Genomic DNA, 25,410 nt, shown 5'->3' with positions numbered 1-25,410 from the left:
GGAAGTTACGTATTGTTGATAAAAATAAAAATTATCGAATTAAAATTTTATTTAGCGAGGGTCCTAATCACTTTTAATTTTGGGTACAAGAAATAAGTCGGGCTCACACATTAACCAACGTGCCTATCGAAGATTAAACCTCCTCATGGAGGGCTAACCACTCATAAGCTTCCAATAAACCCCTCATAAAACTCCTATTAAAGTTGCCTAATATAAATTAAAGTATGACAAAAAATAATCAACATAAAAATTAAATTAAATTTGCAATACTTTGATTTTTTTTTTTAAAAAAAACTTCCAATTGCAATTCCACTTTAAATGGCTAAAAATGACATTCTACTATTTTCATCATATGGAGTCCACCTCCACTTTCCCTGCTTTCTTCATTTCTACAAAAATGAAAAATTATCTTTATGATCCTAAGTGATAATGATAATAATAATAATAATAATAATAATAATTGAGTATGATATGAGAAGACAAAAGAGAGAGAAGAAAAACATTGAGGACTAGCAACACTAGAATTGTTGATGTTAAATCATATATATATAGAGATAAGAGATTACAATGAGATTTTGGCAGAGGAAAAGTGATAGTGGATGCTTATAAATTGTGTTTGGTTTGGGGCCCTACAAACTTGAAATCTAATGCAAAACTACAATATATTTTGTACCAAGACAAGTCCCAATATCACTTTCAGATTGAATAATTCAGCAACAAAGAGACATTCAGGGGTGGGGGGCCATGTCCTAACAAAACTTGCCATTTTTCCTTTCATGTTTAATACCATTGTGGGAACACCATTGAATATTCTTTTGTGGTTAGCAGTACAACAGGATAAGGCATAATTGTTGTGTATGAAAAGCAAAATAAATAAATAAATAAAATGTTAAAAATCAACCACATAAAAATTGACAATTACTTATATATCATATATATATTGGGTTAGTGTGGCTCCCATGATCCAGGTCTGACATATTTTTTTCACATGCAGAATAAATAAAAGCAAAATCTAAATGTAAGATGGTCAGTGCTTCAGGCACTAGACAACAAAAATATTATTTTGCAAAAATTCAACAACCACACAAGATCCAACCCTCAAAAATAAAATCTCCATGATTGTGTCCATTATCAGAACAAACTGACATTTTGGTACTGACACAAAGTATGGCCATATCTCCAATGACTCTGGAAACAAAGGAAGCCAATTAGTGGGCCATAACTGCAACAAAAACATTTTTAAAATGTTCACATACAAACAAAGTGAACCAGTTACAAATATCAGATTCATAATGGATGCACTCCTTTAATACCTAAAAGGTTCACACATATAATATATATATATATATATATAAGCAAGTTCAGTATTATGATATAATAATATCACAAGTCTTTTGTTTGAATTTTATTGAAGCACATACACAGCGAGAAAATACTAAAAAGAAACAGCAAGGCATATAATAAGATGAGGATGATAAAAGATTGCATCTCGGTCAAGGTTCTACCAATTCCATCCCTCTTCCCTCCAACTTTCCGAATAAAACCCCCAGTAGAGTTCTGATCCTCCCCAAAAATTTGGAGGCTTGCAACCAAAAAAAAATAGCTGAGGAATGGTCCAGCAGCATAGCAGTCGAAAAGCAGTAACCGAAACCGAAACAAACTATACAAGCCCTTGGTAATAGTAGCGGCAAGACTGGATATATCCTTTTATGTATCTTATTATTTGATGTTTGTCTTGATTCTTTTTTTTTTTTTAATTATTATTATATTCCTTTGAGAAACCAACACTTCCCTGATCACAATTGGTGGCTGGCATTGTTCTTGACAAGCTCATCTCTCCATGCAAGCCCTTCCATGCTCATAATAGTGTCAGCTTCTGCTCAAGCTTCTTGCGGACCTAAGATGCCTATCAGTGTAACCAAAATTCCCATCAACCAAAGGGTCACGGCCAACTTGTGATTGTTCATTGAGGTTCCCCGATGATGATCGACTAAGAGAGAGTGCAGCATGAGTTGAACCTCTCCTGCTATTGTTGTTAGTAACCCCATCCTCTAGACTGATACCTTGCATGTGAATTGGAAGAGTGTCATAGTTAGGCTGGGGAAGCATCCAATTCATCCAATCATTGCGCCGCCTTATTCTGTCACCCTGCATTCAGATGCATCATAACAAAATCACGTATCTGAGAGGCGATCCAAAAAGATCCAGTTGACCTCCCTTGTAGGTTTTTATCTACATTTATGTACTGAATGATTCAGTAAACTACGTAACATATCACAAAACAAGTGTACACTTTATAAAAGGCATATAAATTTTTGCGTTGCATAAATTTTACGAGATACTACACTTCCACTACTGTCGAATACTGCACTGTATCCAGAATATAATGTATGTTATTTGTCAACTGTTGGACCTGCACAAAATTGCAATCGAGCCATTAACATTGGCATCAAAGTAAGTATGCATGACATGAAATAAACATGTCCAAGATACAAGGGCATAACACAGTTAAAAGTCTACGACTTTGGTTTGCATCAGTTTATTACCAAAACTAGCCCGTGATTACCAGAGTCTCTTTTATTAGATATTAAATTAGATGAGGCCAGAGGAATTTCACATTTTAATTCATAACCAGCAAGTGTTATAGGTTAACTGCATATGTTTGAGAATTAATATTTTCCATAACATATTTTTAATATTTATGCACTCAAAAGTAAATGAACTCTGGTGCTCCATCACAGCAATAAAAAGAAACTTTATACTGTTTAAAAACGCAGAAACCACTATAATGGAGGTGCTTGACCAATACACTTCCTATACAGATCCTTTCTACTAATTGAAAAAATTCTTCTGGTGAATCACTTCCACCTCCCATAAGGTGGCCTCAGAAAGTTCTAAAGGTAAAGTTGAATCTCAGATTCTGAAAATCTCATCACCTAATTACAACACATTCTAAGTCAAGTTCCATTTTTTATTTTATTTTATTTATTTATTTTTATTATTTATTTTTTATTGAGAATACTATGAATACCAGCCAATCAGACGCAGAGACCTTCATCTCACAAGATCAAAGAAAAATAAACAACCATAACAGAAATCCTCTTCTAGAGGTGCTAAACCAAAATGGCACAAGAAGAATGTGTGGAAGGGTGCTAATCTACTATGCTACATTTAGTGAATAAAAGAATTTACCCTAGAACCTTGGAAGGCAAGGACAAGGCCATTGGAAGATTTTCCCAATTGAATATATCCATTCAACATGTCAAACAAGAAGACAATGCTTATATGTGAAAACGTGGATGAGCATAGTTCGTGGTATTAAAATATGGTCATTTCAATCCTAAAAAGGTATACGTGTTGACGTGAGTGTAGCTGCTGGACAGCTCACAATCAAATTAAAAGAGAGGACAAAGGGCACAGGAATGGCAAAATGCACAAGCGTTGACACGCCTAGAACTTGTACATGCTGGCATTTTTATCAAACATGATCAATTCTCTTGACAATTGCGACTACATATTGTCTGGATGATTACACTTACAAGTATAATATGAAGCAACTTTTTCAGCATAAATCAGAAGAATTTCTTGTTAATTTAATTGAAAGCCTATGTAGGAAGGAAATGTAAAAGACACAAAAACCTTGAGAGTAGATTGAGATCAAGAATTCACTTTCAAAGCCTTCCTAGAATATTGCAAAGAAAGGAAGATGAAGAGAGAGATCACACTACAAACCTGTGGGCAATAGAACAAATCTGTAGAAAGAATATATATATATATATATATTAGACATAATTAGGAACACATTGAATGAAAAAATGCTTTCAAGCAACTTCTGCAGAGAATCAGATGATTCTGCAGTCTATACCCTTCCCTTTGTATAAAGATACAATTAAGCTATTGTACATGTGGCAATAAATTACTTTAATAGGGGTATTATGAGTCAATTTGAAATACAAAAGATTTTGAGATCACAAGTATTTTTTGGGGACACAAATCAAGCAAGAAAAAGGAATTATATTTACCTCATAAGTATGCTACTAATCTATTGAAAAAGTTCAACATGGTTGGTTGCAGATCTCCCTAGAGCAGATGAAAGAGTAGTTATCAAAGACTAATATATGTATGTATGACCTCTGCTTTATCTCACAAACACAAGGCTCATTGTAGTTCATCTTATTAGTATTCTATTCTAGATTAATAAGTGACACTATCAGCATCCATTTCACAGCAACAAAGAGAATCTTGAGATATACACAAGGAAACAAGCACTATGGTATATTGTAACAGGCAGGTAGAGAAAAAAAAACAATGATCTAGTGGGTTTAAACAGTAAATAAACAAGCTAAATCCATGATAGAAGAAGTACATCTGGATGTGTTTTGCATGGGAATAAAGTTGTTTTTATGATTGTCCAAGAAACTAAAGAATGTCAATCATCAGGAAAGGTTGAGTGACTCTCGTCTAAGGTAATAATCGGAGAAGTTTATCTTGACCTTGATTACTGTCCAAAAACCTAGTTTTAGCATTGCCCCTGGCACATAGACAATTGTCATCACTTAATCAGGGAAGATGTTGACAAGGGCACAATCAAGCTACATTTATATTCAAAATAGAGGATCAGATGTTGCTATCTTCACCGCAACAGTTTGAAAAGAAGTTTCTCTAACTGACATACAAGGTTGGAGTGATATTTCAAATTAAGGGTATGTTAAAAGGCTAATAATATGGAAAGATACACAAGTATCTGGGGACCAATGTATATGCATCCTCAAAAGTAGATGCACTTAATGTGTTTCTAGACAAATTAAATAAAGTTAAGTTGCCATAATGTGGAAAACAAGAAGGAGCATTAAAGTTCTTTCACTGCTTTCTCTCGAGATGTTAAAAATCTTCCAGTGAATTATTCTTCCCATCAGAAATAAAACCTAATGTTTGAAAAAATAAATCATAAACAGGTAAATATAGAAAAACAGATCAGAAAGAGATGTGCACACACACAGATACACACATACATAAATGTCGATACACTGACATATATATGGGCATAAGCCACCTGAACATCAGTCATAACAGTCTTGTAAAGAATGTCAGTACCATTATTAGTACCATTATATTTAACTTTAAACAAGTTCAAAACAAATCAATCACAAAAAAAGACAAATAAAGCATCCAAAAAGAACTAGTTTCTTTAAAATTGTAAAGAAAACTAGTACCCTTTAAATAAAGGGCAAACAAGATATCACAAAATCAATGTGAAACAGCAACAAATGCTTTAAAGCAATACATCCCTTTGATATTATGCTGCAAAAATAAATCCTTAGCACAATAAAAAGTACTTCCGCAGATGCTCATGTGCTATTTTCCTTTTCATTTACTTCCATTTGTCATTCCCCACCCCACCTACCTTTTATTACATCATCCTATTCACTTATTTTTCTTTTCGTTCCCCACTTTCTTCAATTTCCACTTCACCCCTCATTTCCTTGATTTCTACTTCACTTCCTCATTTCCTAATTGTCCCCAATCACTTGAATGATAGGAGACAAGATGAATGTAAAATAGTTTGAATGAATACAACGGAGCCAAAACTCAGTAACAACCCCGCTCAGAGAATCAGAAGACAAGCCCATATATCTATCAAGCATGAGTCTAACAGTTTTGAACAAATAAGCCAGAGCCGAAGCAAGTAGAGTCCAAAAGGACAAAATTAGATAACGACAAGCACAAAAAGAATTATTAAATTTTCCCACCTGAATCTAACTTGAGCGGCAGCCCACAATAAATCTAGAAACACACCTTATCATTACTAAATATCTCTTTTGTCTTTTGTTTTAATATGGCGAAGAGCACTCAACTTTATTTATATTTACTTTTGAATAATAATTAAAATATTATTATCAAAATTATTTGAAAATTTTAAATGATGCATAGGGGAGATGGGGCGGTGATACATGGTCGTTTCTTCTTACCCTTGCCAGCCTCTACCTTGAGTTCCATCTTTACATGTCTTCTTTGGCCTCAACCTAGCCTAGTTCATCTTGAGTTTGTGTTTTCCTCTCTTCTTGACCTTCAGCCAGCGTCTCTCTCCTTTACATTCCAATCCAATACTTTATGAGTTCTCAATTTTTCTTTAGCCTCTCGACATATTTTCTACTTGAGAATTCCTTCTTAAATTTTAGTTTGATTTTCAATCTTAATGTTCTATTCCTCGAATCTACCTCATTCGTTCTATATTTTGATTCTTGATGATTTTTGTGAATTTTATTTGGCTTTAATTCGAATTTTAATATAATTTATATGCTTTATTTATAGTTCTACTCTAAATAGTCTTGTTAAAAGATAGACGTATCCTTTTCTTATCTTTGTAAATATCTTTCTAATCTTTAAATCCTCAAAGATTTTGTGAATTTTATTTTTCTTTAATTTGAATTTTAATACAATTTACATGCTTTATCTATATATATATATATATATATATCATATCTAGTTACCCTAAATTCAAATGTCAAAGTCTACAGGGATCAATCTATTTCTTTTTAACACTGTCCTATAAAAGATTGGCACTTTTTGGTTTATAATAAGGATCATTGATCCCCAAATAGTGGGACGTTGTGCGTTTTGTCCACGGTTTACAAAACACATACGACAATAATAAAACTATTTTATTTTCTAGTCATGTCCAACAGCTACCTTAACTTGGCCAGATGTGATTAATAGGACAAAGATTATTATGGTGTAATATTCCCAAACATCAAGCCAACAAGCAATCAAGTTCAAAAACCTTAATGGGGAGCTTGCCCTCAACCACAATTAAATCCAAAAATTAATTTTAAGACTTTGTATATCTAACTTTTTGCTTGATCCTCTACCACCCCATTAACCGTAATAATGTTGTTTCCTTCCTTTAAAGTCATAAAATATAGACGGATCCTCACTTAGGCTTAGTGAGGTATTGACAGCATCTAAAAAGAAACAATCAAGGAATGCAGCCATCTACATCATAGGAACATCATAAATATGGTACCCCATGTAGGTCATGCAATTAGGCCAAAGCATACCAGTTTTTGAAGCCAGCAATCAAATAAAATGTTAATATAAAAATAATCAAGTTTGGAACTTCAATATTAGCTTGAGAATTCACTCTCAGCCAAATGTCATGCATTGTTCAGCATGCAAAACAACCCATGATATCAAGGGAAGATTCAAATTAGTGATGACCAACAAATGATGATGCAATCACTAGAAAATCACAGTTGATTTCCAGTGATGCCACAATCATTAAGAAAGTTAATCCATTATTTAAGATCTCCATATGATATGAGCACAACAAGAAGAATCTGATTCAAGAGTATATACAAATCTTATGAACTTCCTACAAGTAAAAGGAAAAAAAAGAATCTTTTAGAACATGTTTGATTGTTGTTAGAATAAGTTGGAATTTCTAGGATATGTTCGTTGTTGAAATAAGTTGGAATGATGATTTTACATGTGGGTTTTTGACTTCATAGGAGAAGAATGATAACATTCATATTTATACTTATTTATTTGCTAATTATGTCAAGAACAGGAACAAAGCAACTTCTTCATCCAAGGGAATGGAATCTTATATATGAAACTCTGGCAAGTTTGTTGCCAACAGACATATAATAAAACAAGTGACCTTAAAGAACCAGGCATCTGACTAAATATCCAATTCCAGTTACATTTCACCCTAAAAGAAGTGAAGGGAGTGAGCTGGTCCAAATATAATTCATAGTCTATTCTCTGATGCTATGCAATCTGGTACTTCAAGGCATGTTATTATATTAAATTAGACAAATTTTATTATCTATAATGCTTCACATTCAGAATTATCCCAGACCAGTAAACTTAATCAAAGTGATAATTGGCATTTCCCCTGCTAACAAGAATTACCAACAGAACCAAAGAAACAAACCTAGTTCAACGGAGTAGAAAAGGTTACAATAGTGTACGAATTTACAAAGAAAACCTATGTTTATTGAAGATAGGAAAAAGAGAAATTGCATGCTGACATGAGAGTGATGATATCCAATCAATGTCTTAACTACGCAAATGATGAGAACATTACTTTCTTAGGAGTGAAACATAATATATGACCTAAGTGTAAACCTAAAATTCTAAGGGTGAATATGATTAACCCATACTAACATGTACAAACAATTAAGCTAATAAGACTGTCTTTAAGAAACTAGGAAACATTTGCTAACTTGTTAGAAGATTAAAAATAAGCTAAATATCGCAAATATTGGTTAAACCCCATAACTTTAATGAAGTTAACATACTATATTTAATTAAACGATTGAGGAGCATCATCACATAGTGTACCATCACCATGGAGCATCTTTGCTGTCCTCTTAGACCATTGATTAGATAGTAGGGAAGTTTATTGACTAAATTTGGAAATGCTTACTGTTGTTTTATAATGAGAAAGAGGGTTCTTCACTATGCTTTAAACAAAACATCAGACAAATTTACTCAACAACGATATATAAGGAACCATCAATACTTTCTAATGATAAAACAAGAAAAGACAGATATTTGTGGAGGAACAGATTGGTGCCTTCAGAAACATCAGCCTACACTGAATATAAGATGCACTATGCTTTGGAAGATTTTTCTGTGGAACCAGCAAATTATATCATGAGAGTGACAACTGACAAGGATAAGTACTACAAAGTTGATAAAAGTCAACACCAATTATTCTCCATAACACCACACCATAAAAATGAAGTGGATAAAAGACATTGCAGTTCTTAAACAACTGGACCAATATACATAGATTGCAATTCACCATCGAAGGTTATCTCCTGGCGTATCTTGTGAAGTGACCGTCTTCTATACCCAATGACAATACTTATTGTCACAAACTTTTGTTAATCATAAAACAGTCCAGATCAGGCAAACAAGGATCAGAAGCATAGAGCATAACATACAATGCAGACCTACTCCCACAAACACAAAGCATACAATTTATGCAGAAACTGATTCTTGAGAATTTTAACTTACTTTGTTAAAGCCAGCAATCAGAGAAACAGGAACCCAGCCTTGTTCATCCATTTTTTGCCGCAAGTATGTATCTTTACATAGATTTTCAGTACTAACAAAAAACAGAACAAAAGGCCATCAGAGTTGCACACAAAAATATCAAATAGTCAAAATCAAATTTGAAAAGGAAGATAGACCAACTAGAAACTAACAAATTACCTAAAATAATAATCTATCTGTTTCAACAATGCAGCACGATGAGAAGAGTCCATAGTTGGTATATACAGAGCTTGGGGCACCGCAGTGATAAAAGGCACACCACCAAAAGGCTCAAGAGGTGGCGCCATAGAGTACAACGCAGAGTTCATATCTAATGAGAAAATTGATATCATGAATCAAATCATACAAATCCCATTACAAGACACAAAAGGCATTGAATACACAGACCAAACTCACCAGGGAATCCAATAGGAGGCGGCCCATACGGCTGGCTCTGTAGAGGAGGTGGCCCAATGAATGGTGATGCCACAGTAGCAGCCGCCGGAGAAGCAGGCCTGATATATGGCCGAGGGCCACCACCTCGTGGATTCTGCACAGGTTGCATATGGCTATCCCTACCATTAAAACTCCGATGCCCCCAATCCTGATCTCGTCGATGCCCAAAATTGTTATGATGGGGAGCATTGCCGCCATTGCTCCCCCTTCGACCACCACCATAGCTGCTGCGTTGATGATCAGGCCCACTGCTTCTAAACCCATGATCCCCGTTGTGGTTACCCTTAACAGCCTCTACAGGAGGAGCTTCAGCAGGTGGCAGCTCCCCACCATTCACCGGCCCACTATTGCTGCTACTCACTCCATCACCAGCGCCGCCTCCGCCGCCGCGCTTCATCGATTTATGCCGTGCAAGCGCAGGCTGGTTCCTCGGCGAATTAGGGTTAGGGTTCGAGTTGCTAGGGATGGATTTCTTTGTGGGAGAAGAGATCACAGGTGGCTATCATCAAAATCCAAACAACAGCACAGCACAGCAGAGTAAAAGCAAGCTCAAGCAAACAAAAAAATCCAGAAAAAGCAAAAAAATCAAACAAAAATTTTTTTTGAGAAATCAAACCGGTGATGGATCCTTAGGAGGATCAGAGAGAGAGGGCTTTGGGGAGGAACGGGAGGATTCCGGGAGAGGGGGCCAGGAGGCGGCGCCACCCATGACAGGGCCAACATCCCCAGAAGTGCAGCTTGACGATGGCTTGCTCCAAGCCGCCGGCTTCTTCGCAGATGCTCGGCCAGCAACATTGCCATCGATCACCGGCTCCCCACCATCGTAGCTCACCAAAATGGACTCATCCAAAGGCCGATCCGGCGGGGGAGAGGAAGCCATAGATGGAGATGGAGATAGAGACGGAGATCGAGATGGTGGTGGCTAGGGTTTGAGATGGAGAGAATTAGGGAATTTTAGAGGGGCTTGAATCCAAAATTCCACAAGAACTCCAGAGAGAGAGAGAGAGAGAGAGAGAGAGAGACTTGTGCGCACTCTCTTCTCTTGCTCTTTTTCTTGGTTTCGTCACTGAATTGGAGTTTGGGTAGAGCAGGGGTGAAAGGATGAAGGGGACCTGAATTTTTATGTTTATTTACCAAAATACCCTTATTCTTTTAATTTATTGTATATAATAATTAATTATATTTCATATGTGCGCCATTATAAGTAAATGATTCCAATTTATCTTTATTTTTTAGACAAAAGTGCCAATAAACAAAAATTGTGAATTTTTACTTTTTCACAATAAAGATTAGGTTTTTTTTTTCCGATTATCTGATATGTGATTTTTTTAAATTTATAAAAAGAAGAAAAACTGTTATTAGACCGATGTTAACTCACATGTGTAAAATAATTATTTTATTTAAAAATTAATTTATATAAAAATATAACATGACACTTTCTACATGAACAAATGATTTAATAAAAACAAATTAATACTATTAAAAAAATTTCTTTTTTTTCAAATCTGGAACTCACAGGTTATTTGGAAAAAAAAAACCCTATCTCTGTTTTTATGAAAGTAATAAACGAGAAGGATTTTTTTTATATTTTTCCATATTTTTTATAATATATATCACCTCATTTTTTTTGGTATATTGATATTTGAGTCTATTATGAAGGGTGTTTGTTTTAAAAATGATTCAAAATTAAACTCCAAAATGCATATATTTATTGAATATATTTCATACCGTTACACGTTTTGACACATGCTTGTCCCATTTTATAAAAAACAATTTTTTTCACTCATATACATGATATATCCCCTCAAAATAAATTATATGATTTTATTTTATATTTAACCTCTGAGCATTAGCATTTGTTGATATGTTTATTTACCAAAATACCCTTGGTTTCTAGTAACGACGGTGCATGGTAATTGTGGGATAATTTTAAAATAAATTATAATGCAATGTTTTTTAATCTTAAGTATGTTTTTCTATTTATAAAATATAAAATGGGTCACTGTTAATAGGATAGTTTTTTGGTCTATGTCTCTATATGTCTCTATATGTCTTTATAAAGTAGATTGTGTAATTTTTCCCAACGTAGACTTAATTGTTTTTCTTTTCCTTTATTTTCTTTTTTTGTTTTGAAAAGGACGTATACTTGGCCTCTAAAATTTACTATTTATTTTATATTTATATAAAATATAACTGTTATTCATTTTTTATTGTTATTTTAACATTGGTGACCTAAATAGGCTTAATATCAAATGTAATAAATTTTAGGGGTTTTGTGGATAAAAATGAAAAATACTAGGTTTTGCGGGTAATTTTATTAAATAAAAAATATTTGGAGCTGATTGTTTAATTTTTTTTTTGATAAATATTTTTTGTTTATTTGAACACTAACTAAAGATAATTATTTATTTATTTATTAATAAAATAAACAAATTAAATCAAAATCATATACAGATGAATTAATACTTCAATTCAACTGTGCCCTCAACTCATGTGAGCTAAGGTTTAAACTCGCCTCCGTGGCAAAAACACGGATAATTTACTCACGAAACTCGTGCTAATAGATCAAGAGATAATTGACTTAATCGAGTTAGCCAAACATATTTTAAAAAAACATAAAATAACTAATAATTTTGGAAAGTAAATATATGATAAGTACTTAATTATTCATATTTTATTTGTATGTTGATGTGAATAGTTGCTTTTTTTATTTTCTTTCGTAAAAAGTCAGAGAAGAAAATAATTCTTGCTTCTAACGAAAATTACATGCATATCCCTAAAAAATTGTATATGCTTGCATGGGCCCAACGAAACATTCATTCAATGCAAAGTAAGTTGGTCTTTTTATAAATTGTCTTATTATCAATTTTTCTTTTTGTTTTTATAATAAAAATGCTTTTTTTTCTTTTTAGGCTGTTTGCATATAAACCCTTCTAAATAGATGAAATTATCATAAACTTGCAAAAAGTTATATTTTACTTAGATTTTTTTTTCGGAAAAAATGAATAAACTATAATTTATTGAAAAAATAAAAATAGCAAACACAACCAATTCGACTATACAAACAAAAACAAACAGTATGATACTATGAAACAAGGATTTGATCGAAGAAAAATTTTCATCATATATGGATAGATACGGCTAAAACAAAATTGTAATGGAAGAACTGAAGAGAAAAAAAATAACATAGAACTACGCTTGAGGATGCACAGTGACCAGATTAGGGTAGTGGGGGGTCCATCTTATGTGGCTGCTAGGGGCTCAACAAAATCGAAAACTCCGTCCTATGGGTGGGATAGCTTCTTCTAATTTTGTTTCTTTGGTAGCCGGGGCTACATGAACTCAAGTAATTAGCTTATTTCTAATTTTGCATATTATGAAAAGATGACAAGACAGTACCAAGGAGAAAATAAATATACCTTTATTATGATTATATTTATTTATCTGACTCTCTATTAATGTTTTTATTTGCTTATATATATATATATATATATACATCTCCCAACCTCCCAAATGGAACTCCAGCATTATATAGTAAGGGTTGTACCAATGTTGGTCATATATATAGATATTTATATACAAATTTTATGATGATATATTTTTATTACTTTTTATTTTCTAAAATAAACAAAGAGAAGAAGGTAAAAAAATAGAATTTTTTTTTAATTTAATTTTATTTAGTTTATTTTTTATCTGAAGGGCATGTAATAAGTAAATAAAAATGATTTATAGTATTAAAAAAAATATTACTTTTATTAAGTTATTTAACTAATTTCTCATTTTTGGTGGGGCATTCAAGTAAAAAACAAAAGCCACAAATAAAAAATTTAAAGATTAATGGAGAGCTTAGGACAAAGCATAGGGTTAAAAAAGTAATTTTACCCCTCAACATTATTATGAGAATCACATTCACATGTTACTCTTCCACTCATAATATCTAAAGTTGGGATTTAATTCCTTTTAACAATGAGTACATGCATAAATTAAAAGAAGTTGCGTAGATTTTGATTCTTCTTGTAAAATCTCATCTCTTTACGGTGACAGAGATATACCATCATATTTTCATATACATATAATATATATATATATTATGAGAAAATTGCAAATACACCCCATAACACATCAATATTTACACCTATACAACAGTGGAGCAATCCGAAAAACTATTTACTTAAAAGAATTAAAGTCACAAGAGTTTGAATCTCATGCAAATCACAATAATTTAAGATAAGGATGTGTGAAACATTAGTTTCATGCACATCTCTCCAATAGCTCGAGGATATTAAATATTAATTCTATGCACATCTCTTGATTAAGCGAATTTATACTCTTTGTCTAAAAATAAATAAATAAATAATGAAGCATATACGTAAAGTGTGGGAAGTTTGTTTATACCCCATAAAAGCACCAATATATATATATATATATAATATGATAATGATAATGACAACAATGAACAATTTACCAAATGGACATATAATTAAATATTGATGTTTTGTAGGGCTTTTTAAAAAAAAATCAATTCCATAGTACATGACTTCTTTGTGTTTTAACTACCAAAAATAAATATTTCATGATTTTAAATTTAATGTGTTAATGTTTATTATAATTATAACCCCTAATCTGACTATTATATTTACGGAAATTATTAATTAAAAAAAATTCTTTCATGAATGATATTAGATTCATTTATTAAGTTTTTCTTTTTAAAGTGTAAGAAATTTTTAGCTAGAGTTACAGGTTAATTGATGAACTTATTTTAACAAAAAGTAGAGTTATTTTTTTTGTTCTTTAAAATAAATATTTTAAGGTTACAGTAATAATAATAATAATAATTATTATTATTTAATATTAATAAATAAAAATTTAATTAGATCTAAGAAAAATTACTAAAAACTCTCTGCATGTTTTCTTTCTAATTATATAGTATTTTAAATTTTTTAAATTTAATTTTTAGCCCCTATTCCGGTGCTCTTAATATTTAAAAAAAAACCAAAAATATCTCTTTCAAGTTGCAAGCATGCACTCGCAAAGAGGTGGAATAAGGTAATTTTATAATTTAAATTTAATTTAAATTTAAAAATAAAAATTTAAATTATGGCACTTGGGATGCAAAACTTCATGTTTAATCACTCCAGTAAATAGCTTAGTAGCAATACACTTGACTCTTATGTGAGAGTCTGCCAGTCTGGGAAGTCAAGAATTTGATTTTCTCCCAATGCATGATTGAAGTTTAATATTTCCTCGGGTCTTTTTTACTTATCTCATTTTAGAAATTTTTTTCTCTTTATATTTAATATATTTTTATAATTTTTAATAAATTATAACCAATTATACATTTTATTAAATTATATTTTAAATAAAAATAATTTTGAAAAATTAATATATTTTTTATAAATTTTAAATTATCAACTAACATTATTTTATTTTTTTAATCCATGTAAAATTGTTAAAATCTAAACATAAAAAGATGGGATGGAGTAATAAAAAAACATATGTGCCAAGTGGTTTGTTGATATTATAAAAATTAAAAATTAAAAAGAGAAAAACACGGGCACGCAGCAAGTTGGAATTAGGAAGGCCATGACCCAACAAGAAGTATAATTTGCAATTAATACCAAGAGAGAAAATGGACTACTTTGGACATCAAATGATGAATGTCTCATTGCATGAGTTTTTAGTTGGCCCATGCTGATTTCATGCATAAATTATTTAGTATTTTGGTGTGCATTTATTGTAATTTGTATTAATAACATTAATGATGTCATTAAATGTAACGCTTAACACTTTAGGATTTCACTAAGCCATAGGTGTGTGGACTTCGAGTTTTGACCGTTCAACCACGTTTAATTAAATATGAAAAAAAGTCATTAAAAATAAATAAAATTGGATTTTTATGAAGACTTAAATAAAAATTTATTTTTTTAATGTAATACTTTTTCCTTTATTATCAAAAGGACCTTAAAACAATTTAATTAACCCGAATAGACTTTAAAATGTCAAATCAAATCCATGTTACTATGCTAATTGGACATATAAAAAAAAATATAATACCTAAATTGGTCCCTCTACTTTTCACTCTCTTCTCTTTTGGCCTATTTTAGAGTAGAAGGGACTAAATAGAACCATTTTCAAGAGTAGAAGAACTACTTGAGAGCATTTCTGAGTAGAGGGACCAATTCGGGTATTATACTTTAAAAAAAACTAAGATGTTGTTTTTATTTCAAAAATACCCTTTCTTTTTTTTTTATAGATATTAGTATTTTTTTAAATTTTTTTAAACAACATTTATTTTGAAAAATACATTATTATTGTTATTATTATTGATTTATACACCTTCTTGGGGGGTTTAAGCCATTTTTAAATTTTATTTTTACTAAAATTATTATTATTATTATTTAAAAAAATCACAAAAGTGAAATCTTTTGTATCTTTATAAATTTTTTAAGCTATTATTTTTTTTAAAAAACTTAGTTTTTTAAATTGCATTTATTTTTGAAAAATAGATTATTATTATTATTATTACTATTTTGGTTGAATAATTTAAAAAAACAATAATTGTATTCAAATACAAATAAAAAATGCATTCATCACTTTTCTTATATTACATATTTTTAGAGGTGAGAATTCAAAATTTTTAGGAGATATTTTTGGGTACACGCTATGAATTTTTAAGATACAAACCCATTTGGATCTAGGTCGGGACAAAACAAAAACTGGAGGACATTAACATATTCCTACATATTAAGATTTTAATATTATTTTCAAAATGCATAAGCTTAGTCAATTCTTTCATTATAATTCGGCAACGTATTTATCTGACTTGTAAAAATATAAATGCAAATAGAAGTTTCCAATAAAACAATTATAAAAATTGAAATATAAAATAATTAGTAAATTTTTTTTGAATGAATATGACATTATAAACTATATGAAATTTTTAAACGTGAGTAATAAAGCTTAAAATATGAGTATTTTGAAGAAAAATTATTTGACTAAATGCACAATTGTTAGGTGTTAATTTGAACAATATTAAATGCCCATATTTATATACTATTAAAAATTATTTTATTTATATCCATCAAACTAGTTAAATTACAAAAGGAAAAAAAAATAGATGTATTCTCTATTTCTTTTTCTTTTTGTTGAGATAATACCTTTGTTCAAAACAAAATAAATATTTATTAGATATGAAATAAATTACAAGAAAATAAATATTCTAAGTAAAGCAAAAACATAAATTTGTAGTCAGATATCTGATATCCCATCCAGTTTAAATCGGATACCCGGTTTAAACCGGATCGGATATGATCAAGCTTTTGTCAATCCAAAAAATAGGGTACACGATCTGGTTTTGAAAACTGGATCAGGTACCTAGTTTTGCTCACCTCTATATATTTCTTCTCATATTGGGTGAGTAGTTTTATATTATTCAGGTTGTTTACTTAAAAGAGCATAAATTATATCTTGTAAGACTAGGTTTTCATCCATATGCATACATCTATGTATGATCTTTGGTCGACTAGCAGTTCATCATCCTACAAGTGAAACCATCTTTAGTCCAAGCACAGGTTGCCAAAACTATAAATTCGATAATGGATGAAAATAAAGAGCATAGGTCTACCTTTATTAACCTACATTATACCAAGGAGGGCATAACATGTATGGGTTAATACTTGCATTTATAGCATTATAGACCTTCAAAACATGTATGCATGGGAGTTGGCGAGCAACCATAAATCCACATATGCACGTCGAAAAAATTCCATCGATGATTACTTCATAGTCAATTGTCTCCTCACTTGAAATTCATTATAATTTAAACGTCACATGTTTAAATATTAGCATTTCTCGATACCATCACACAACATTGCTTCTTGTCTGATTCATAGCAAGTCTACGCTCACGATTTTTTAAAAAAATACATCGGCAGTAGGGTGAAAAGTGGATGATACAAGAGTTCTTACTGGTAAATTAACCATGAGCATCTTTTGAGAACTGAGTTAAAACTTTTTGATAGGTTAGTGTTGGGGGCGTTCACATTGGGGTATAAATGATACACCACTACTCGCAAGCTACTCAAGCTCGACTCGGAAAATACTCGAACTCGACTCTATCATAGTTGAGTCGAGCTTGGGCTAGAGTAGCTCAAGAAGTCGAGCGAGCTGAGTTTGAGTATCTTAATACTTGACTCGAGTGCTCACGAGCCTAATCGAGTAGTTATATATATATATTATTTTTATACTAAAATTACAATTTTATCCTCCAATAATATTAAAATTTTTAAATACCTCTTTTTCATTAAGATTAAAAAACTATAATTTAAATCTTAAAAAAAAAATCCTAACTATGCTTTAAAAAAAAATAAAAATAAAGAAAAGCTAACCCTAATCTCTTTTTCTCATCCACCTCCACAATCCTTCCCGGCTCCGCCTCCATCTTCATAAGATTCACAATGCTTAAGTTTGTCGTCCGTCAGTTAGTCGCCGACAGACTCCACTCACTCTCTCCTTCTCTCTCCACTTGGCCTCCACCATTCTCCACTAGCCCAAGTTCCCACCAGGGCTACCACGAATCCCAGGTTTTCATCTCATTCTTTTCCATATATTTTTTTAAATTTCTTAACTAGTAACATGATTTTTTGCCAAGTGAGTCATCGATGAAGCTAAAACCATTCTTTATTTGCTTGATTTTCTTTTAGTCATCTGATTGTCAAAGTTCTATTTTAGGTTTTTCAAGGAATCTCGTGAGGAAGAGAGGGAGCATGCAGAGAAGCTGATGACATACTAGGTATTTTGTTATCTATGTTTTTCTAATTTTCTTGCTTCCTGTTTTCATAACTTCAGGTGCACTCTATGTTAGTCTCTTGTTTGCCTTTTTTCCCCTTCATAAATTTTCTTATATTCTTTGAATATTTGTCAGAACAAACGTGGGGAGGAGGGGTGAAGCTACATTCAATTGTAAGGCCTCTCTTTGAATTTGACCACCTTGACAAAATAGAGGCGTTGCATGGTAAGCTTTTAACCATGAATACTATATATTTTAGATATCAGTGTGTTGAGTTGGTTCTCTTTGACTGATAACAATATGTGTGAATGATTTGAGAATAATTTCATTACAAGTTATGGTTGTGAAATTCCATTTCTGCAAATTATATCGCTTTGTTATATATCGTGAATAATTTTTTTGACTTTCTATAAGGTTCTGAATCGTTTGTTCTGTTGTTATTCTGTACTTACATATATCAGCATCATAATACACACGTATCATTGTGCGGTACATATTTCTCTTGTTGTTTATATGTTGCGCGGTTTGTGGATAGTATTTTGCATTGGAGATTGTTGAATTCACTATGCGGTTCATATAGTAAGACATAGGACTAGCTTGTGCATCTCTTAACAGGTAACAAGATTTTCAGTTGGTGGTCATGTCGTCGATAGGAATAATGTTGGAGTTGAAGGTGAGAAAGTTATGGCAGATGGGCAACCCAAGACAATCATTGATGGACAAGGGTTTTACAAGCTTGATCAAGTAATTTTCTATGATTATTTTTTAATTAACCAAGATTTGTGTGGAGAGTTGTTTTTGTCAACTTGAATTCTTTTATTTCCTCTATTTCCTTAAGCTGGAACCCATGGAATAATCATTTAGAACCCACAAACTCTGATATAGATAGGTATGCCATAAGAGAAGGCAAAATATATATGAAGCCATAATTGCCATTATCCTAACTAGAAAATCTTTATTTTGTTGTATGGTCGTAGGCTAATATAATTCTTAATATGGCTTGCTTGCACAATGCCCTATTTGCCTTGTTCAGCAATATATATACTTGCATTCTCAGGGTAACATTTCATATTTCTGCTCATTAATATAAGCAACATGTTTTAGGCTTGCTGCATTCTTCTTGTGAAGTTTATTTCAAAACTTTATTTTATCATGCCATTATCTTGTGAAGTCATCTGACTCAGGGAAAGTGAAATTAATCTATTATTGATTTTATAGAGTTTCATTCACAGATGTTATATGATTTTGTTAGCCTGTTTGTGTGTGGGAGGATGACAAATAATTTTTTATTCTATTAGGTTACATCCAAGCATTGCTCTATATTGGCAGAGAAAACTCGCTACAAGTTCTGTGTTCTAGAGAATTTGTAGGTAAGACATGTACTTTTATTTTAAAGTTTTGTGCTTTATTAAAAAATATCTTTGTTTGGCTTTATTTTGGTTTTTGCATATACTTTAATGCGTTGAATGTGTATTTATGTTTTAGAAAATTCTAACAAGGCATTGTTATGATAAAAAAATCTCTTTGTTGAGTTTGATTTGATCTGGTTAAGTCATTGGCCTTTCTTCTTCTTCTTTTTAACATGCATGTGCTTCTTTAAAATCTCTTGGTATTTGAATTAAAAACCTTTTAGATTTAGTTTAATTACTAAAAAAGCAACATTTAATATTTTTCATAGATGTATAAATAGTAATTTTTAGAGATGTATAAATAAATTTGATATTTACAGTGATTGATTATGATTTAAAGAATTATATTTCTCTAATTATTATTATTTTTTTTTGAAGAATAGGAGATTTCCAAATAAAAAAAAAAAGGCATTCTTGAAAGGAGATTTCCAAAGAATTTTGCTTGTCAAGAACAATCCGGTTTTCCATCTAAGAAAGGTACTTTTTTTTACTTGTAGTCTATGTGTTGTTTAATGCTTAATTCAAATATTTAGTTAACTAATAAAAGTTAATGCTGTTTTTTTTAGACAACATGTCATCAAACACACCAAATGTCTCCTCTACACCATTTTAGTGAATAACAGATTCATCTACTAATCGGGCTATGCTTGATGATGATTCTTTAATAAATGAAAGTTTAGATGGTGATAATGGTAATGCAAATAAATCCATTGATCCCAATGATGAAAAACATGATGTGGTTGACCTTGAGGGAGAGGGAGAGCAGGGACAGAACCAAGGGGGGGCGAGCAGGGGCTTTAGCCCCCCCTCGGCACCGGAAAGGTTTTTTTTTGTTTGGCCGGAAAACATAGAAGTTATAGAACCATGCAAACCAGTCCCCCTTCGGCCATGCCAGCCCCGCCAACAGCCCCTCATCCACTTTGATAATCACTACATAGATACTAAAGACCATGAGGAAGAACTTTTGTATTCAACTCAACCTCAGAAAACATTTCTACAAGGTGAGATAATTCATGGAAGATGAGATGTTCAAAGAAAAAACAGAAAAAAAAAACCAGCCAAGTTAACAGAAACTATGCTTTTATAATTTACTGGAACTTCAGTAACTAAAATGAAACTGGTGCACTGAGAGCATGAGTCAATTGCATTCTGGTTAAACCAAACCAACTAACTATTGCCTCGAACTAATATGCATCCATTTGATGATCGCATCCTGGCCATTCATTGTAAAACCAATCTTGACTCTTGAGGTTGCCTTGAACTTAAACCAATCATCTTGATAAAATTAATCTCTGCCATTCATTCTATCCCTCTCAAACCTAACCAACATTCAAACATTTGAAATGTCAGTTTTACCCTTTAATCAAAATCTATTTCCAGGTTTCCACCATAACACTTAACAGCATTAAGTTATCACTTATCAACCTGCTTGGCTGTTTGTTCACTGCATCCTCTCTACTTTTCACTGGGCATGTATAGTATTTATTTTTTTTAATTATTGGATCATACAATCAATGATCAAGTATTACTTCTTATTGAAAATGAGAGAATGAATGTATTAAATTTATGGGTGAAATAAATAGAACATGAATGATAAACTTCATTTTTATAAATATGCCTACAATGTGTTTGATTAAATGCCTTGATGAGTTAAAATGTTGAAAATATCAAATATCAAATATTAATATGTATCATAATGTATATATGTATAAGTAAATAATGTTTGGTGTTAAATCTATATAGTAAAATGCATAACAAAATAGGTTTCAAACTTTCAATAAGACTAGCTATACCAAAGGTTTCATATTCATAGAATCATAAATATTCATTAACACATAATAAAATTAGATTCAATAACGTAACAAAATTGGTTTCATAAGACAAATTTAATCATTTAGATGCATTAATGTTAGCACTACCATGTTCAAACAATTTTGTGTGCTTGATTCCTCTAATGATCTTGGTAGTTGACTAGTTGGTAATGTAATGTTAGCACCTTTACTATTTTGCAACTATACAATGAGGCGATTCTACAATGTTTTAAAAAAAAATGCAAACTCGTCGTATTCAGTTACCTCCTCTGAGTAGCATGTGTCGCACAGATGGCAATTCTAGCTCGAGTGTTCATAGATAAATGTTTTATGTTTTTTTGTGATTATTTTAATTAAATGTCACAATAGCGCACTATTTTGTATTGAATACAATTTATGTTGACTGAAAATTTTTTTTTTTAACATTTTGCCTTCAACCCCCCCTCCCCCATCAATAACTCCTGGTTCCGTCCCTGAGGGAGAGGATGATGAAGGTAATGAGAAGAAAAGGGCAAAAACTTTTACTGTTTGGATGGCGTTTAAAGAAATTATTCTTGCCAATGGTTCTAAAAAAGGAGAGTGTGTCCATTGTAAGAGAAGGTTGGCTATAAGTGCTAGTAAAAGTACAACTCAATTTAAATGACATCTATCTACATGTTTGAAGCGAAAAATTTATCAAAATCAGCAACAAAGGATATCTATCAAGCCCATCAAAGCAGGAAGTAGTTTTGGTATTGAAATGCTATAGGCTCTACAAATGGCAAGTTTCATACGGTGAAAATGAGAGAGGCTGCTGCACATTGGATATTTATGCATGAGCATCCATTTTCAATAATGGAAGAAGAAGGTTTCAATATGATGCAAAAATGTGGGATGCCTGAATGAGAAAAAGTCTCACGTGTTAGCATCAAGAAAGATTGCATGCAAGTTTATGAGAATGAAAAAAACAAGTTTATGAGAATGAAAAAAAAGAAATTGAAGGCATTGTTGAAAAGAATGTTAACAAGATCAGTTTGACTACAGATTTGTGGAAGTCAAGTAATCAGAAGATTGAGTATATGGTTTTGACAACCCATATTATTGATTGTAATTGGAGGTGCAAAAGCGTGTCATTAATTTTGTTCACATTCCACCCCTTCACCGTGGTGTTGAAATTGCTGATTACATTTTTAGGTGTTTGAAGGAGTGGGGAATTGAAAACAAGATGTATACTATATCTGTTGAAAATGCTTCAAGCAATGATGTGGCAATTAAAATTCTCAAAGATACCTTTTCAAGAACTAAGAGGTTGCTTTGTGGAGGAAAGCTGTTTCATGTTCATTGTTGTGTACACATCCTAAATCTCATGGTTCAAGATGGGATTTCTGAAATTTAAAAAATAATTGAAGATATTCATGAGTGTTAAATTTGTGAATCAAAATGAGGCAAGGCTCAAGTCATTTTCTGATATTGTGCAGCAGCTTTAATTGCCTGAAAGCAAACTCATTTTTGATTGTAAAACACGATGGAATTCAACATTTGAGATGTTATGAATTGCAATAAAATTCAAAGAAGTCTTTCCAATGTTCAAAGATCTGGAATCTCGTTATCATTGTTGTCTAAGTCTTGAAGATTGGGAGAATGTGGAGAAAATTTGTGAGATTCTTGAAGTGTTTAATGCAATCACAAAAATCATCTCTAGTAGTGATTATCTAACTTCCAATTTATTCTTAAATGAAGTCTATTGAGTGAAGGTTTTGTTGGATAAAAGGGAAAATGATGGAGATGATTTTATTCAAGCAATGGTTGGTCGAATGAAGCGTAAGTTTGATAAATATTGGGGTGAATGTAATTTGTTGATGTTGGTGGCTGCGATCTTAGATCCAAGATGCAAAATGAGGGTTGTTGAATTTTTTTTCCAAGATGTATTCATATAGAGATGCAGGAGAAAATATTGTAAAAGTTTGAGAAGCTATATATGATATTTATGAAAAATATGTTTGTGAATATCAAGTTGACAATGAGCATAGTGGTGAAACTTCAATACTTAATAATGATGATGTTGGTAGGAATGGTAAAGAGAAAAATTCAAGTTGGTCTGAATTTTCAAGCTATGTGAAATATGTTGAAAATGCCTCACAACAACATTCTAATCTTGATGCCTACCTAGCTAAAGGTTGTTTCTTTTTTGAAGGAGATCCTAATCAGTTTGATGCTCTAGAATGGTGGAAAGGGAGTACTTTAAAGTATCACATTTTATCATGAATGACTCATGATATATTTGCTATTCCTATCACTACAGTGGCTTCAGAGGCTGCATTTAGTGCAGGGAGTAGAGTTATTAATACTTATCGGGCTTCATTAGCTCCTGAAACAGTGCAAGTATTACTTTGTGGAGGAGATTGGTGTTAAAACCTTCATGGGGTAAAGAAGAAAAATAAAGTGAGTTCATTGCTATTTTTTTGTGTCAATTTGATTTTGTTTTTGAATGACTATGATTATTAGTTTGCTTTAATGTGATATGTTTCACATTTCATAAATTCGTAATGTTGATATAATTGATTCTTCTTTTTTATTCATTTCATTTTTTTTCCTTTTTTTAGTATGATTTTTTAAACTATTTCTATTTTATCTTGTTCATATTAGAAAGAGAAGAAACAAGTTGAGATTACATTTGAAATTCCTTGAAGTTGAAGTCTTAAATGGTATGAAACATTACTTTTTTATGTTAATAGCATTTAAGTTTACTTATTTATGCCGTATTATTTCTTTTATCATTAATTATCAAATTTTTTTGTTCTCTAATTATTTATTTGTATCGGTTTGATGAAAGGCATGGGGGGCAAAATCTCACTCCAAGAAAATTTGTTCATTAGATTGTGAGAGAATATATGTTATGTGCTTACTAATGGTTTTCTTTTCTATTATGGAGTCATGGACTTTTTGAAATTTAGCAATATGATGTATTGTCAATTTGCCACTTGCAAGTGGTGACAAGTATGAATTGTAAAACCATATAATTTTATCCTTCTATTGTTCTAAGTGTTCTATTTGTTTAAGTAGAATGATGTTATCTTTGTTATCCTCACAAAAAATTAAATTTAGGTGTGTTGATGTAATAATATTATAATTTTTGTATTTATTATTGTTATGGATTTATGATATATGAATATCATGTTTTGAGGATAAAAATGAATGAATGAGGTTTTATGATTATTGTATGTTCTATTTGGAAATTGAATGCTATAATCTTTGTATATTCATAAGGATGTAAATTTAGGTCTATTGATGTGATGTTATAAATTTTTTATTATTATGATTATTAGTATGATTTTGTGATATTGCAATATCATGTTATGTGGATGAAAATGAAGGAATATCATGTTTCATGGATAAAAATAGGTATTATTTAGTTGATGAAATTCAATAAAAAAAACTTTGAACCGAGCTCGAGTTCGAGTATAAGAATAAAATCGAGTGTATCACAAAAGAAATCTCGATGATACTATTCCTTCTTTTTATTTGAATTAAAAGAAGGAATGGTATCATCGAGATTGAATTAAAAGAGTGAACCTAAAATGATGATTGGTTTTTTATTTTCATGTAAATGGTCAATTAATTCATAAGTTGAGATAAATGTCAATCCAATACCTGTCCTACTAAAATTAGCCTTTATTAGACTTATTCATAGGTTGAATTGTTTTGTTGTCTAGTTATTCATAGGATGAATTATTTATATAGAACTAGTGTACAAAGTCAAACAAGAAGAAAGTTCAACAACTAATTACTCTTTGAATATGATTAATGACAAGCAAATTATGTTTTGCTTTCAAATAACTAGACATTGAATTCTTTCCCAAGCTCTTGGAAACAACATTCACTCTTAATATTTATCTTTATGTCTATCGGTTTGTTTTCTTTTA

The 25,410-nt window shown here is 31.4% G+C and overlaps 1 protein-coding gene across 1 annotated transcript; it reads right to left on the bottom strand.

The window, feature by feature from the left end:
* Positions 1-1,869: 1,869 nt before the first annotated feature.
* Positions 1,870-10,551, bottom strand: LOC120276164 (la-related protein 1B-like). The gene is made up of 6 exons (XM_039282892.1): positions 10,118-10,551; positions 9,463-10,000; positions 9,226-9,376; positions 9,028-9,118; positions 2,346-2,413; positions 1,870-2,152 (listed from the first exon to the last, which is right to left on the bottom strand). Exons 1-6 carry the CDS (start codon positions 10,379-10,381, stop codon positions 1,870-1,872), a joined length of 1,395 nt encoding a protein of 464 aa, XP_039138826.1. The 5' UTR covers positions 10,382-10,551.
* Positions 10,552-25,410: the final 14,859 nt, after the last annotated feature.

This window comes from Dioscorea cayenensis, chromosome 14, assembly GCF_009730915.1.
Source record: "Dioscorea cayenensis subsp. rotundata cultivar TDr96_F1 chromosome 14, TDr96_F1_v2_PseudoChromosome.rev07_lg8_w22 25.fasta, whole genome shotgun sequence".
Classification (NCBI taxonomy): domain Eukaryota; kingdom Viridiplantae; phylum Streptophyta; class Magnoliopsida; order Dioscoreales; family Dioscoreaceae; genus Dioscorea; species Dioscorea cayenensis.
This window is presented reverse-complemented; position numbering and strand designations above follow the sequence as displayed.